At 28.6% G+C, this 17,916-nt stretch overlaps 2 protein-coding genes across 2 annotated transcripts; one reads left to right on the plus strand and one right to left on the minus strand.

Annotated features, from left to right (window-relative positions):
* Nucleotides 1–2,674: 2,674 nt before the first annotated feature.
* Nucleotides 2,675–4,840, minus strand: LOC109806527 (reticulon-like protein B2). The gene is made up of 5 exons (XM_020368961.3): nt 4,403–4,840; nt 3,668–3,848; nt 3,429–3,570; nt 3,222–3,291; nt 2,675–3,114 (listed from the first exon to the last, which is right to left on the minus strand). Exons 1-5 carry the CDS (start codon nt 4,602–4,604, stop codon nt 2,945–2,947), a joined length of 765 nt encoding a protein of 254 aa, XP_020224550.1. The 5' UTR covers nt 4,605–4,840; the 3' UTR covers nt 2,675–2,944.
* Nucleotides 4,841–14,879: 10,039 nt separating this feature from the next.
* On the plus strand, nt 14,880–16,691 carry LOC109806685 (putative membrane-associated kinase regulator 2). The gene is made up of 2 exons (XM_020369159.3): nt 14,880–15,575; nt 16,081–16,691. Exons 1-2 carry the CDS (start codon nt 14,918–14,920, stop codon nt 16,155–16,157), a joined length of 735 nt encoding a protein of 244 aa, XP_020224748.1. The 5' UTR covers nt 14,880–14,917; the 3' UTR covers nt 16,158–16,691.
* Nucleotides 16,692–17,916: the final 1,225 nt, after the last annotated feature.

Consider the following 17,916-nt stretch of genomic DNA (forward strand, 5'->3'; position numbering starts at 1 on the left):
GTATGCAACAATTACATTTAAAAAATGTAAAAACTAAAAAATAGAAATAAAAAATATAAATGTACAAAAGTAAATTAAAGTTGAGAAAAAATATTAATGTAGCATTTAATAATAATACATTTTTACGAAATTATAAATATGTATATATTTCCTTATGTAATATGATACTATTATGTTAATATATTAATATTTAAAAAAATACTTTATATACTTTTTTATTAAAAAAAATGGATATATTATTATAATATAATACATTCATTTATTGATACTTAAAATAATTATAATAACTAGGAAGAAAAATGACACTCTATGTAAGTGGGTAGTTATTATTAATGGGATGAGCAGTTTTTCTTATACACATATTTTCCAATTTCATCCTCAAGAGATTATATTAATAGAATATATATATATATATATATATATATATATATATATATATATATATATATTATTTTTCAAAAAGTACATACAAAAAAAGAGTATGGTTTTCTTCTTTATTTTTTAATATGAGGAGATTCACTTACTCTAATGGTAAGTCTAGGTAGGCTTACATTATTTTATAATTCATGTTCTACATCAAATTTTAATGATAGATCAAATTTACAAATATTAAAAAAATTAATAATTATTTGATATGTATATTTTTAAATCAAAATATAAAATATTTTTATGATTATTCGCCAATTCGAAATAATAAAGCAAAATATTAAATAATTTTTAATTAAAAAAAAATTAGACCTACTTCATGTATTAAGAATTTTTAATTCAACGATTGGATCGTTGAAATTTGATATAGAATCTAAGACTTACTATTAAATAGTTTAACAAGACTTACTCTTGGAATAAATGGATTCATTTTTATGTTAAAAAAATTTAGTCATACTCTTATTTTATATTCATTTTTTCTATTAATGTATCTCTTAAGGTTGAAATAGGAAAATACGTGTATAAAAAAATTGTTTATCCCATTAGTAATAGATTTAATCATTCATACATTGTCAGTGTAAAATTTTTTACATTGACAATCAATCATATCTTTTAAATTATTTTATTTTACTTTTATTTGATTGAATGAGCAAATGACATGATATTATTAAGATATATGATTGATTGTCAGTGTAAAAAAACTTTACACTAGTGTATAAGTGATTAACTATTAGTAATAACTACCCACTTTTACTTTTTCATGGAGGTATGAAATGGTTTTTCTTGCTAGGTATAATTATTTTAAATATTAATAAATTAATGTATTATATTTTAATAATATATCCATTTTTTTAAAAAGCCTTATGAAGTAATTTTTAAAAATATTAATATATTAACATAATAGTACCATATTACATAAGGAAATACATACATATATATAATTTTGTATATAAATGTATTAATACTAAATGTTACATCAATACTTTTTTCAACTTTAATTTATTGCATAGTTATAGATATTAATCCATCTCTTAAATTTTATCTTTAAATATTATTTTAAGTAAGTTATAATAAATTATTATCAGGTTTTGTATGTATTTGAAAAATATTTTTAATTATTATCTTTAATAAAACATATGTAAAGTAGCCAAATTATAATGCATATTGATTTTATTGATTTATTTTTAATTATTTTAAAATTTTCTGTCAACAGTTAATTTCAGTTACTCACCATTTACTTATTGTATTTTAAAATTTTTATATTATATAGTAAGTTGAATTTTATTTACTAGAGATATACTGCCATAAATAATATCGTAGTTATGTTTAAGAAAACTGTAAACAAATAATCAGACCAAGTTGAAGGATTGAGTAATTTGAGTTGCTGCCGTAAGCTATTTCAGATACCAACTGAATTTGAAACGGACAATGTGATTCAAGTAAGCTGTGTTATTTTACTCTTCACACGAGTGCAAAATCCCAGTTCTATGATTCTTTTCGAATCTTACTCCTCAATCTGATAATACAAAAAGATGCAACTGTTGTGTGACATATTCCCTGCCCTTAAAAGCCGAATTATCACTGACTTAACAACCTTATAAAAATGATACTATAAGTAAGGTGCAGATACTAACGTACTAGAGACTAAAGCAAATTTTGACGTCCATATAAAGTAATTCTGAATGTCAACAATTCCTTTTCCTATTCTTAAAATTTATAGGATTTCCTCATAAATAAGATAAGTCTTTGACAAGGCCTCATAACTAGGAAAATGTTGGTTAAACAAACACGCAAATGACCCAACCTCATTTATTCTACAAAATCTCGTAATTGTTGCATAATATACGTGTATTAATGAAAACTTTCCTCTGTATACTTAGAAAAATGGTTGACTAGGTCAGCAACGAGAATCCTTTCACATTACAAAATCCTGTGTGTATTTAAGGTTGACCTGTTTCTTTCATGTTACGATCCTCAGCCGCTATAAGTGATGTATTTTCAACACCGAGCTCGATGTCGCAAAAGATGACAACAATCAACACTAAGGAGTAATGAACATAAAGATATGTTTTAAATATAACAATCTGATAGGAAAAATAAATTCTCTGCAAACTGGATCCAATTTTATTTAAGGGGGTATGAGTTGAGATTGATTGGTGCCCATGTTAGAACAAGAGCAGACATTCGATGGGGGAACCTATTAAACAGGTTCGGGATTGCATGAGTTGGAAAACACAATTACCAAGACTTCTATGAAAGCATTCACATGGGCAGAGTATGTATTCATGATGTAAATACAACACAAGAACAAGTCATCCATAAGCATATAGGATTTCTTGACGGGTACATGTAAGCCAGCAGAAAAATATATAAGATACTCTTCATCCACAATGTCTAGTAAAGAACCCTAAAAAAGTAAAACATGACAAGCTAGGGGTTTTAACTGATGATGAATCTAAATTTAACAGAACATTGATGAAACCCCACTACAACATATTTGTCAGATTCTAGTAACACTTCAATCTTTCTTTTTATCTTTCAAAGGTCCTCTGGGAATCTTGCTCAAAACCTTCGCATCAAACACTGCATATTGCTTCTTAATCTCGGCTATTGCCTTTTCACCAAAAGAGTCCACGTGATCTTCATATTTCTCATAGAGTACAGGCACAGTGTGAAGAAAAACAAAAGCTGTTTCACGAAAATATAGAAACACATCATATCACAGTATATACAATTCAAGTTAAAATATGAACTTTCAATGCAGCAAATGTAACGATAAAGAAACATTTCATTACCTATATAGAACAACGTCAAGAAGTTGGCCCAACTACCAAGAATAGAGAAAACCCATAATCCAGCAATCACCTGAATAATACAAATCAAAAACCATATTTATTATCGTCCTCCCCTAAACCGCAAGGTTATTATTAATCATTGCCTATACGAAGTCAAAAGATTATAAGTGAACAGAGCAAAAGTATGATAAAAGGAAATCAACATACTGATAGAAACTTCTTGAGATCCCTTCCAGACGCAATATCCCGCAACACCGCAAAAGCCCGGTTGATCTCCTCTCTAAGAGCAGAGGCAAATTCTAGAACAGGTTTCTCTGGAATGTGCACTTGTGGGATCTTTGGCGGAGTCCTAAGCAAAATCAAAACAAGCAATTTAATTTAATCAACTAACAAAAAATAGACACAATATCAGAAAGTGAAATCAAATTACAGGATTAAAACTTTACTTGTTGATAAAAGTGGATGCATTGGACCACAAGAACAACGCCGCCAGAGCAAGTATCAGGATGTGGCAAACCAAAGTGAGGAGGTGGTATTCAAACAATTCAAACAGAACCCATATGACTGTTGCAACTCCGAGTGCCGATGCTGATACCTTCTTATTTCTCCAGAGAAAAACATCAGCCGCTGTGGCAAAACATTTATTGAAAGTAAAATTCCGATTAATTTAAAACGAGGTAAATCAAGAAACAATATTATAGTCAAGACAAGATGAGTCCACAATCTTCGTTTGTTGAAATTAAATGCAAGAAAAATGCAAAATTAAACCAATACCACACACACTCTTCCATCGATTATCACAGCTAGGAAATTCGACCTTTTAGGGTATTATATTAATTGGGGGGAAAATAACACAAGGGGGGAGCACAGGGGATTGCAGATCTAAACCCCAAGTGCAATCTCAATCCTTTTGACTTTTGTCTATCAAAGTCATACCAAAATAAAGAGAAGAGAAGCAAGAACGACTACCGTTCCATCCAAGATCTCACTAGAACCTCATAAACCCTAGACCCATTAAAAGCCAGATGAAATAAACTAGCAAGAAACAAGTTTCTTGATTCAAAATTAAAGTAAGCAAAATGGACTCGTATCACAACTTGGGAAGAGAAAAAACAAGAAATGGAAGAAATGAATATCAGAGAAAACTGAAAAGCATAAAAAAGGGGGAAAAAATCGCATACGTTTTCCACCACCAAGAACATGGTGAATGGGCTTTTCCCTGCCAAAAAGCCTGAAAACCTTAGACTTGAAAGACTCAGAAGGACTTGTTTTGTCGTTGTCGGACTCAGAGGAAGACGAGGAATCGTGGTCGTGGATCTTCCCCGAAAGCTTCTCCAACAAGGATTCACTCTTGGGCTCCTCGTGCTCGTGATGCTCCGCCATCTCTCACAGTCACCGATCAATAGAACCGTCTAGAACGATAACAAATTCCCCTTTTCACCAAAACTCTATGTGAGTTCGCTAAACTTTAAGTAACCCTCATTTACTCCCACTTCTATCTAAATACTAATAGCCAGACCGCTTATGATCCATGCATCTCAGCCGTTCGATTCAGTGCGCCACACCAAATCCCGTGGACCGGGTCCGGGTTCGGAAATGCCTGACCCGACCCTATATGTTCCTCGTTTCGTAAGCGGCAAGGGGTCCCGCCCCAAACCGTTAGGAGGCATAATTTAAATGACATGAAATTGGACGCGTGGCACCACTACCGTCACCGGTGCTTCAAAGTCTTCAACAACGCGAAATATCGCCTTATTACAGCACACAGATCTGCGACACGTAGGATTTTTTTTGTGTGTGTGTGTGGGGACCACTATTACTAAATTCCCTTGTGCAATAGATTTGTTTTTTAAAAATTTACGATCTACTACTACTTAGCTATTAAGAAAATCGGTGGTGAATTTGACGAAAATACCAGGCCCAGCCCATCCCGGCCCATGATCCAAAAGCTTCTAGCCATTCATTTACGTTGCTTGTCTGAGTGTCAAATAGACAAAATAGCAGAATCTTCGCGAAGGCATGTGGGACCAGTATCCGGGATACGTGTCCCACATTCATGACAAAACCTTTTCAATTAGTCCACTAATAATAAATAATAATATTTGTATCATCGCATCACCTTGCTACTGTGGACTTTATTTTCAACAGGTCATTGCTCAAGTTAACAACAAATTACGCATATCTATAAAATACTTAGATCTGTCATAACCTTGTATATGTTGATGTTATAGCTGAAGGAAAAACCAATGCAAATTACACAGATCCTTCCTGTTTAATACCTAATATTGTTCTTTTCTTTGCATGGTGATTCATTGAAGAATAAATTTAAATGCATAACATTTAATATTTTATTAAGTGATACTTAATTCACCCGTTTTTAATTTAGATTGATGCGTCGCTTCTTTTTCTTTATCCCTTTCTTGTATTTAAAGATGGTGTTTTCTTGTTTCATTTCTAAATACAATTGTAATGTGCATCTTTTTTTTCTTCTTTTTCTTTTTTACATTTACAAGATAATGAGATGAGCAATACCTTAAACCAACATGTCAAACATGCACCTACTAATCATGCTCATGCAAATTGATGTCAAGTTGTCAAAATCAACATTTCTTCAATTGGTTTGAGCTGAATTGTCGCATGCACCACATAAAATTCACATTCATGCGATTGGTAGGATGATCAAGTATAGGGACCCAAAGGCGTTAACAAAAAAGAAGTTGTTGATCATTGTCCCAAATCAAATTTGGATATATATATATATATATATAAAAGGAGATATATATTTATTTCAAGGCAAATCTTCTTAAACTTATTTCACTTAATAACTTATTTTTTACATTAAATTTTAATCATTTAATCATTAAATTATAAGTTTTTAATACATAGATCAAATGTGAAAATGTTTAACATTTTGATACTTTGTTTTATTAATTTAAACTAACATATAAAATACATTTATGATAATCTGTCAATTTGAATTAATGAAATAATGTATCAAATAATTTTTAAATTTTAAAAAAATTTACAAACTTAATCTATGCAATAAAATTTTTTAATTCATCGGTTGAATCGTTGAAATCTTATGTAAAACATTAGTTAATAAGTATAAGTAAACTTACTCTTAAAAAAATTGAATATCTCCTGTATATATATTAGTGGAGTTGAGATACTTCGTTTCTCTGTTAAACATAAAATAAAAGCTAAGATTAAGTAATAAAAATATATTGATTCAACTGGTGTTGCAATTGATTCTCAAACATTAAGGTCTTTAATTTGAATCTTGAATTTAGGCTTTAGGATTTAATATTTAATAAAAATATTAATTTTAAATAATAAAATGGTATAATGATCTACTAAATATGGAGATCAAGATGATTATTGAAGGGAGTATCCCTTTATATATTAGTATATGTCTGTATGTATAAAAAAGGATCAAATTACACAAAGAACAACTCTTGATAAAGCTACTCTATTCAATAATTCATAGTGTATGTTAAATTTCAACGATCAAATTGTTAAACTAAAAGTTCTTAATGCATAAATAAAATAATGTAATGATTCAAATCTTTGATTCAATGTGATGATTAATTAAATCACTTTTTAAGTGACAACTCTATAATTTAAATACCTAACCCTATAATTAAAGTTCACGTAGGATCATATATTTGTACAAATATGTATTACTGCATTATATTAAATTTACTTAAAATTATAATTTACGTTTACATACAAAGATATACACTATGTGTACATGCACACATAACAATAATTTTGATAAATTAATGTATTAGACATACGGTAAGAAAAACTTAAAAAATAATGGAATAAAATAAGATAAATTAATTTAAATTGAGTAATTTTTTTTAAATGAAAACGAAGTAAATAATATTATAAAAACACTAAAAAAATTATCACATAGTGACACACCCTATAGTGACATCAAACGTGTTATTAAAAATTATCTTTACCTGCATAATATATATAATATATATTTATATATTGTTAAAAAGTATGGATATAGGTTATAATGACACATAAAATATATTGTTAAATCTCATTTTAATACTAAAATTATATGTTACTATATGTCGAATAGATATATACTTACATATATTATACTTATAGCAACACGTTTTATATGTCACTATATATAACATTTATTATAGTGAAACCGAATCAACTTAATGTATCTAAGCTTAATATATATAAAGGACCGGTTTGGATAATTATTTTTCTAATTTTTATGTATTTGTCTAAATTTTAAAGGATTTTTTTTTTCTTATTTTAAGAAATAACTTTCATCTACTTAAAAATCATTATTTTTTAAATTATTATTTTTTAAAAATATTAAATAAACTCTCCCAAAATTTATTAATCATTCGTGATATATTGAAGACAATATAATGGTTGTAAAATGGCCAACCCCAACTTACTTCTATCTCCTTTGCCAGCTCTTACTCAGTTATATTTTTGACCTCATGTCTCAAATATGCTTACAAATTAATTTCAAAAGACTTAGGCCTTCCAAAAGACACAACAACATAGATAATTTTTTTAGTGTAAAATAATAATTAGTTTTAATATAAATATTGCTATCAATTATTATATTTTATGTCTCATAAACTCATAAGACTTTTTTAAGTGAAGGTTAAAAATATTTTAATTAGTCATCACTAATTATATCAAATATCAAAGTTCATCTATTTTAATTAAAAACATATGATTATATATACTCTTTATAAGTCATTCATTTATTCGATGTGAGACTTTAATTATGAGAAATAATTAGATATGAGAAAATTATACTCTTTTATGTGATATTTTTTTACTCAATGTGAGACTTTAGTTTTAGAAATAATTAGAAAGAATAATATTGAGATAAAAAATATTACTTATCTATAGCAATATTTTTTTATTTGATATAAAACTTTGATTTTAAAAATAATTAAAAATAATAATATTAAAATAAAAAATATTACTTTATTTATAATAATATTTTTTAAAATAATCTATTTATTCAATATATAGTGATATTTTAACAAATATGACTAAAAAACATTACTAGATAATTAAAATATAGTAAAGGATCAATATGTGCACATTATATAGTAGAAATAAACACAATAGACAAAATATCAAACAAAACATAAGAACCAAAAGCCGAAAACAACAATTTCATTACTCCTGCAATGAAGATTACTAACTTAAGATGCACTGAAAAAAATTGCGGGTTATAATGCAACAATCATCCAATTGATCAAGGGAAAGGTAAGGAAAAGTAGTCCAAAGGTGATTTATATCTTATTGCTAATTTGATTTGCTAACAGCAACACAAGCAACCTTAGATCTTATCACCTAGTGACTAGTTGGAGGTAAAACATACATTTTTGGGGGCCTATCGGAACTAGGGATTAAGGGAAAACGATATTCCTCATTAGAAAGGTTACAAGAAGGAGATAGATCACATAATCTTTGCCCAAAGAGGGTTTAAGTGCCTAACAACTAAATATTAATGTACTTGCACGAGGGTGAAACAATAATAATAATATAGAAGAATGGCATAATTGTTACGACTTATTAGCCCTGTGTTTTTAACGCTTAGGTTAACGGTTTCATCCAATAATTATGCATAAGAACAGACATAAGAAAAGGCGAAAGAAAGAAAACATATATGCCAACTAGAGCAAACATAATAGCCAATGATGGGAAGAGAGCATGGAGAAAAACAATGACAAAGTCTCCGTCAAAGTGTCTACAGAGATAAACGATTTAAAATTTTAATTGATTAGTTGGCGTTTCAATTGATTAATGTGCGACTCTATCCAGTTCACCAACACATCAGTGCCAAGAGAATACCCCAAACGGGTGCAATTGATGTGCAGTTGTCAAGTTTTTGCAGTGGTTGGCTTGTCAAATATTTGCAACCCAACAATACTTCTTGACTTAAAAAATAAAGGCTAGGAACACCCTCTATAACAAATGCTTTCTTTTCTTTGTGTTTTATCGTGACTATGATATGGAGGAATCAAGGAAACACACAGGAAAACTTTGCAAAAAAATATTAACAAGAATCCCTATGCATAATGGAATTCTAATTTGATATACAGAGGAGCAAGGAGAAAATGAATTATTTGATTGTTCTAATCGATACCCAGAAATGAAAGCAATAAGCTTTGTATTAGCTAGTAAAACTAACGAAGATTAAAGTAAAATAGCAGGGTGTGCTGTAAAGTATGAAGTACAAGTAAAGGTAGAAACGGATTACCTTATTTGGTCTCAAACAAATAGACGCAGAAAGCAGGGAAGGCATGAGAAGCGAAAGGGTTGAGTTGCTGAACTACATGTCTTCTCTTATTTCAATGTGCTATGTGGTTTCTTGCTATTGGAGATGAACAACCTGGATCTATTCATGGACGATAATAATGATTCTTTGTGTATTTGTGTTGTGTAGCTTGACACATATGCCATAAGGATTTAGGATTTGTCTTTGATGTGAAAATAAACGTTGGATTGGAAATCAGTATTGTGGTCATTTAGAAATTAGAATAGAACAGTGTTTTTATTCAACAAGATTTTATTACATAAAGCTCATTTTTATTTTCCTCAATCTCTTAAATGGTAAGATTTGGTGGACAAATTGTATATGGGAATATCCTTTAGAATAAATGGGAGGCTGAAGTAGTTTGGTGTGAGATTCGCCCATCAATAACGAATATGCGTTTGCCTGTACCCTTAGTCCCTTACTTATCGCAACACTTCGACCCATAGGCCCAAAGCATAGACCAGCCCATATAATTCATGAAAACAAATGTTCCAAATCATGAAATCAATGTTACACAAAGTCACAAACACAGTCAGTTTGTATTCATTGCCAAGTACATATACCACCAATGTTTTAAAAATCTTTAAACCAATATTAATAAAACAATAATAATAATTAAATAATATTAGAGAAACATAATACCTTGACTTTATCATATTAAAAGTTAAAAATATAATTCTATTCATTCTTAATATTTAAAGTATATTATAATAATTAAGTTTAAGATTCAATAATACACATCAATATTTTTTAATAATAATAACAATTTTATATTATTTAGAATAGAAAAAAAAATAGACAAATGCTTTAATTTAATTAAAAATAAATAAAAATCAAATAATGTTGTATTGAGAATTTTTCGTTGACCCGCTGACCATTGTGAATAAGTTTTTACTAGTTTTTTCAATTTGATCAATTTTATTTGGTTCTTAGACCGATTTTTCTCCATGTAAATTTTGTGGTTTATTTCAATTGATCCGTTGATCCATTTTCAATCCGATTTTCAAAACACAAAGGAACTTTTTAACAATTATATTTCTTCTTTTTTGTTTTAGAAAAATAAAAATAACCGTTATATGGGCTAAAATCATCACTATGGATGATAAAACGTTCATACAGCGGAGATTTGCAAGGGTTACCCTAGAAAGAGTGGAGAATTGGCATTTATTTTGGAGACAAGGATCACAAACTTGTAAAGTGTCATTCTAAGTTCTTTTCCTTGCTCCTGAGCCAACTTGTGAATTTTGTCTTAATTAACTTGTGATACACTAGAGTTAAAATTTTTAATGAGTCAAGTTAGTTAAGTTTATTTATAAAAAAAAAACAATTTGTTAAAAATACATTTATTTATATATTTATATACTTTCGTACTAGTATTTTAAAGTTTTATTTTAAATTAATTTGATTCAATTGATAAATAAGTAAAAGTATTTATTTATCTTACACTTGTATTTTAATTAAAAAATTATATTAGCTACTTAATTTTTGTGAGTTATATATTTAAAGATATCTAATGAAATGAATAAGAGTTAATCACTTATACATTGTCAGTGTAAAAAAATTTTACATTGACAACCAATCATATTTTTCAATAATTTCATGTTAGTTATTTATTTAGTAAAATAAAATAAAATAATTTAAAAATTTTAATTAATTGTCAATATAAATTTTTTTACATGAATAATGTATGAATGATTAATTCAATGAATAATCGTATAAAAAAAAGAAGTGAGTTTTTAGACAATTAAATGATTTGATATCAACTTGATGAATGAATACATCTGATCCACTTTGACATGACGAGTAAATAGTAAAGTCAATAAATAACGTATGGTCGGTCACCCACGAGCCATATATACAAGCTGCACAATTCTCTCTCTTCTCTATATGAAGAGTTACAAAAGTCCCATTTAGGAAACAAGAGGTTTTGGTTGAGCAATTACTATTAAAATATAAATTCTCTTGTACGTGATTTGTAATTAAATTGTATATTAATTCTTTTATGTTATAAATATTTACAAATAAAGACTTCTATATATTTATCTTCAAATTTATAAAATGACTTTATTGACACCATGTGACACAAAACAAATACAAATTTAATTAATTGCACATTTAAATACGTATTTAATGATTGTTGATTCACATTTGAATATCTAGGTAATTTGTTGGCTCGGAGAGTTTAACACCAAAAAACGCTTTAATAGATAATGAATGAATTTGATATTACATCATAATCTAAAAATCTTAATTATGTCAATAGTTTAGTGAATATTTCTCACTTATATATTATTCAACATATTACACTCTACACAATGTGAGATTTACTTCATACTTACTTTAACATTCCTCCTAAAATGTGTGTCTCTTCTATATGGTTACACTTTATTCTTAAGTGAAAGCTTTTTTTTTTCATCTACGAATATTTAATGGTTGCCTACTTACACTATCATTGCATATCAACGGGACACATCCATCACATCTCTTAGGTGACTTTTCAATATAAGGATGATTTCATTATTTTTGGATCTTACATCAATCCACTCTTGACGTCCACAACCAGTTCCATTGCTTAATACTCATTTGAGCTAATTAATAGTCATTGATTCTAATATATAATTGTTAGGTATTCGAGGTTCACACATACATGTTTCCACATTAATGAGTTCAATATGAAACCAACATGCCTACTTACATTAAGTTGGTCGGTCATTTTTACTTATATATTACTTAACATGTCAAATTTTAACTAATATATAACTCACTTCACACTTGAACTCTAACATAATTATTTATATTTTAAAATGGGTGGATCAAAAAGAGATGTCTCACTTTTTAAATACTTAGGTATTGTATTTATAGCATATAAAAGTAACATATTTTTCAAGAGAAAGAAGTTATTTTAATAATAAAAAAATATATGTTTATATAAATTTAATGGTCGTCGTATAAAAAAATTTACAAATAAAAACCATAATTAATATGACCTCTAAGGTAAATTTGTAAAAAATAACAAATTTGACATAAATGATAGATTGTAATTGAATAAATGTAAAACTGTTTTACAGTATTGATGCATCACATTTTTTCTCTGTTTATTATTGTGTAAAAAATATTAAATTACACTTATTTTTTCAAATGAAGGAAGTATTATTCATATTTTTTTCCTGACCTAATAATTCACCTATAAAACAACTGTAAGGTGATGGGTGAAGTTATTTCATGTTCATTTTTTGTTTCTAGTGTGAATGAATATCTTGCTAGAATGTTATGGATTTTTAATTTGGCTGAATTTACACATCCTCCGGGGTCTACCATACAATGAAAGTGTACCTAAAAGTGTTTATGGTTTGATAGTTAATGCAGAATGAATATCAAAACGGGGGTCAAATTAAGACTAGCGATTGTGAAACCTAAAATGGATGGGGCGTCTCGCATATGATACTTAATTTGTTCATTGATTGTAACTTGGCACTAGTAAATGGCATGGTTTCTTCATCGCTATTTCAACTACTTCAAATCTCACACTGCAGCACATGCCTCCACTTTTCCTCTTCTCTGCTACCCTTCAGACCTGCAACCCTGAGGCTGAGGGTCCCCATTTTCCTCTTCTTCACATGTGAACTCAGGGAATATCTATAATTCATCTCCATGCTAGCTACTGAAATTTATGTTACAAAGTTTTCCAGAAAAATAACGACCGTATAAATTAATTATATAAAATTTTAATACATGTGTTTTTAACTACTGGAACACGCATAAAATTTAGGTATATTTTTTATGGGTAGGGTTGGCAGCACACAGGACCATGCATGATGCAGTGTACATTGTAGAGTACAGTACAATACAATTGAGCAATGGAAGACAGGCCCCATTAAGCACAAGGTAGGTAGGTCTGCACTCTGCACCCTAAAATAAAGGAGGAACTGAACGCTCTCTACATGCTTATTCAATTCAATAATCTACTTCTAACTAACAACTAAATAATACAATATTTATTAAATGATAAAGTCACACACTAACGTTTTTTTTTTCTTCTTCTTTTTACATAATTACTAAGCTCACTGCCCATATATAGTTCAAATTAATTTTGGATTTTTTTTATCCTAAAAAACTAATCAAAAAATTTCAAATTAATTTGAATTAAATTAAGTACACAATATGTTAAGTATTAAAGAAGAAAAATATTCAAGAGAAGGTGTTAATAACATAATAATTAGCATAGTAGTTAATCATTTTGTACTCTTATGTTGTACAAACCATTTATTTAACAAAATGTTTCATGTTTAATTTTTGTCATGTACAAAAACTCTTCATATCGATGATAATTACAATATAATAAGTGAAATTAGTTTTTAATACGATGGATCAAAGAATATTCATAGAGAAATGTGCAGATAGTCCTGATTATTTGGCATTTTCAAATAACTTGTCTAAAATGTTAATCATATAGCATTACTTTAGTTAATGGGTCAAATAAAAAAATACCAATATATGTTATATTTTTAAAATAAAAAATGAAGGTCCCATTCAGTATATAGTGTACTGCCCAAATTTAAGCAGTTGCAAATAAAGGCCACAACGATGGAACCAAAATGATTTCGAAGACTGGTAACCTGGTTATTTATTGAGACAGCCCTATCACAAATCAGCTTCAGAGTCCCTCGGCCAACAGATCCCAAAAAATTGAGGACCATAGTTTTCTCTCTCTCTTCAAATATGCTTTGGTTTTTCTTAAAAAAAATCCCGAAAAGAGTTATTTCAAAATATTTAAAATATACACTCTTAATATGTTAAAATATACTTAAATATATTTTTATATATTTTAAACATGAAATAAATTTATTTTTAATCTTTCAAATTTAAAATTAATTTTTTAATTCATATAATTTTCAAAAATTTTATTTTAGTCTTTATATTTCTATTTTGTTTTAAGTGATGTTTTAACAAATTTTTTTTTAGATCACTAAAAGGAAAAAATGACGTTATTTATAAGTATTATATGTTGTATTCAATTACTTTATTTTATATTTTTATAAGTTAATTGCATTAATTTTAAAAAGGTTTTTAAAAAAAGTTACTTTAAATTTTTAATTTTTAATTTAAAAATAAATTTATATATTTTATTCTTTTATTTTCATTATAAAGTTATTTTAATTATATTTATTAATATTTTTAATTTAATGGATTAGTTTATAAGATAGTGAGTTGTACTATAATAACTTATAAGTTTGGTTGTAGTTTTGTTAAATAGTTAAATGTAAATAATTTGATTTTATTGATATTGGTATAAGAAATGATCTAAAGATATTTGGCCCTATATATTTAGAAAAACATGTGTGAGTAGTGAGTTGTGTGACATGAGTAACCTGCAATGAAGGAAAGTGAGAAAAGAGAGAGAGAAGCCCTCCGTCTCTCCCGAGTCCCAACCATGGAAGTGTTTAGCCTCCTCAAATACTGGAAGGCACCTACTCCCCAGAACGACGCCGACGACGGCCCTTTCTTCGACTTAGAGTTCGCGCTACAACACGACGCTAATCAGACTCAAAACGACAACTCAGCCTCAGACTCAGACTCAGACTCGGATTCAGACTTGAAGCTCTCTCCCTCGCACGATTTAATCTTCCTGGACGACCCCTCCCAGTCCCAACCCAAACCTCACGTCAAGGCCTCGCTGCTAAAATCCGCCACCAAGTTCCGCGTCTTCATGTTGGGCCTCAAGAAGCCCAAGCCCCACGACGCAGAGGACAAGCCCACGGAGAATGTTCCTTCTGCCTCAGAGGAGAAGCGCTTCATGCGCAACTATTTCAAAATGGTCAAGCCTCTCTACGTCAGGGTTTCTAGAGCACCCAATGGGAACACTCAGAAGCAGGGGACTGTTCCTCTGCCTGCGGCTCTACGCAAGCATTTCGGCAAGGGCCCTTCGCCGCCGTTGCTCACTTCGAAACGCCGCGATGATTCGCTGTTGCACCAACATGATTGGATTCAGGGTGCTATTTTGCATTGCAAAAACTCTTTCAATGCTTCTACCGGTAACTTACTATTTTCCTTTTCCATTTCTTGCTACCAGTTATCATTATTTTTTAATCAAAATCAAAATAAAACAAGACAACATACAAAATTAATCTCCTAAATAAATTTCGTTACTTTAAAGACTTAATCTTTAATTTAATTCTCATTAAAATACCTAAATTTACCCAAAAAGATTATAAAAAAATAGAAAAAAGTTGAATGTATGACGATAATAATTCATTGTTTTTGAGTTAAAATATGAAATTTTAATTTAATTAAAAAATAAAGTTAATTATTTATACACTGTCTTTTTGTAAACTTTTTTTATACCGATGATTAATCATATCTTTTAATAATATTTTTTAATAATATCATGTAAAATAAAATAAAATAATTTAAAAGATATGATTGGTTGTTGATTAACTCACATTAAAAACCCATATTATGTATGTGTATTTTGTGAACTTAATATTTGGAAGGTAGGTAGTTAGTTGAATTAATTATGTAGTTGGTTGATTTATACAGAATGCGAGTCCTCTGAGCTGCCACGATCGGTGAGCGACACCTCTCCTGAAAAATGTAGGAACGACAAGTGCCTTTGATATTGAGTAGGAGAAAAAAGAACAAGTGCTAGGGACAATAGGTGTTTTGCTAGGGTGGCTCGTGTGTCCTTGTGTATTTATTATGTATGTATATTGTAAAGGTGTTGTTTCTGAATGGGATATTTTATGTGACTTTTGAAGCAACGGTGAAACTAGTAAAAGTATTAGGTTTTGTTTGTTGGTGTTACCTCGGGAACCTGGGTGAGTTGATAAAGTGGGAAAGATGGGGACATGAGCAGTGAAAGTGAGATCTGAATGGAGGAAAGGTGTTTATTTTTGACTAAGACACAAACTAGCTCTAACCTCAAACATGAGAAGAAAAGAGAAGTGGGTTGTAGAGGAAGAGCCATCTCTTTCACTCGAGCGTGCATGCTTTGCCTCTCCAACGTGTCTCATCTGATGCCTTTCAGGTATCGGAATGGGTGAATCTCTGTCTCTTTTCGCTTTGGGAATAATGTTTTCATTATCATCATTTTATCGGAACCAACAACTTCCAACATAAATTTCTATATAAATATTTTTTTTATAAATTAACATTAATTTATGTATGAAATAAAAATCAAATTCAACTCGAATTTAGATTTTTATAAACTTTTTTTATCATTAGCTACGTTTAGACAAAGAAGTTCACACTCACGAACTAAATCTCACGGCCATAAACCTAGGCCAATGGATTGTTGTTAATTTACGTGTGTTTTAATTGTAATTTAGGTTTAAACTCTTTTTAGTTTACAGTATTATTTAAGTATTATTCTAAATTTAAGGGAAAGAGAGATTAGATTGTTTTTGTCGTGAGATAACCTTACCTGGGACGAAATGGAAGGATCGACTCTTTTTCTTCTCTTTTTGAATTTCGGTGTGTGATCTCTTTTTCTGATTTCTATTTTGTTTGAATAACTACATGTGAGTTGTCCTTTTTTAATTTTAGGATTGGGCATTATCCATATCAACTTTATATGAATTAGTTTAAGTGTTGCCAAACTAAATTCAGAATGTAGATCATCATTCTTTCCGCATTAAACAAAGTAATAAATAATATTTTTTTTTAAAAATTGCACTTGCTTTTTTTTTTTTTAAGATTATACACATTTTTTTAATTAATTTTTAAGTGAATATTAATATTTCTTATTTATTTAACTGACATATACAACATCTTATATAAAATAATATCATTTGTGCATTAATAAGAAAAAATAAATTCTTAATATAAATATCAATAATTGAATGAAATTTGAATTCTTATTCAATTTTAACTCTTAAATTATATCCTAAATATCATGTGTATTGTGATTTAAAAAACATACTAACTTTATAAAAATTTTAAAGAATGAGTTAAGAAATTATTATTTTTAAAATTAAACAACAATAATTTTTTTTAAAGAAGACTGAATATTGTACATAATTCAAAAATGAAAAATATATGTGTATATGATTTGGAACATGATTTAACTTTTATTTTTTCTTTGTCTCACTTTATTGTACTACTAACATTTGTTTTCAGGGATGTGAGTGAAATGTCTAATTGAACATTGTCATCTCAAGAATAGATGATCAATTTAATTTAATATTCCATTCATATCTTGACAGAAAACAAATGATAGCTTAAATTAATTTACTTTAATAGAAACATGTAAAAACTCAAGAAAAATTAAATTAATTTGTTTAATTTTATAGCAAAACTTCAATCATGGAAATCTTCATGACTTGAATTTTCAATCAATTTTAATTGCTTACTCTTTTTCTAATTTAAATCCCAAGT

This window comes from Cajanus cajan, chromosome 2 (assembly GCF_000230855.2).
Source record: "Cajanus cajan strain Asha chromosome 2, NIPB_CcT2T_4, whole genome shotgun sequence".
NCBI lineage: Eukaryota > Viridiplantae > Streptophyta > Magnoliopsida > Fabales > Fabaceae > Cajanus > Cajanus cajan.

Excerpts from the sequence above, each read along its gene's own strand:
- LOC109806527 (XM_020368961.3), bottom strand. The coding sequence starts at position 4,604 with ATGGCGGAGCATCACGAGCACGAGGAGCCCAAGAGTGAATCCTTGTTG. Across the intron at positions 3,292-3,428 it reads ATCTCAAGAAGTTTCTATCA|GTGATTGCTGGATTATGGGT; the intron begins GTATGTTGATTT and ends TGTATTATTCAG. Across the intron at positions 3,115-3,221 it reads CTTGACGTTGTTCTATATAG|CTTTTGTTTTTCTTCACACT; the intron begins GTAATGAAATGT and ends TTCGTGAAACAG.
- LOC109806685 (XM_020369159.3), top strand. The coding sequence starts at position 14,918 with ATGAAGGAAAGTGAGAAAAGAGAGAGAGAAGCCCTCCGTCTCTCCCGA. Across the intron at positions 15,576-16,080 it reads CTCTTTCAATGCTTCTACCG|AATGCGAGTCCTCTGAGCTG; the intron begins GTAACTTACTAT and ends TGATTTATACAG.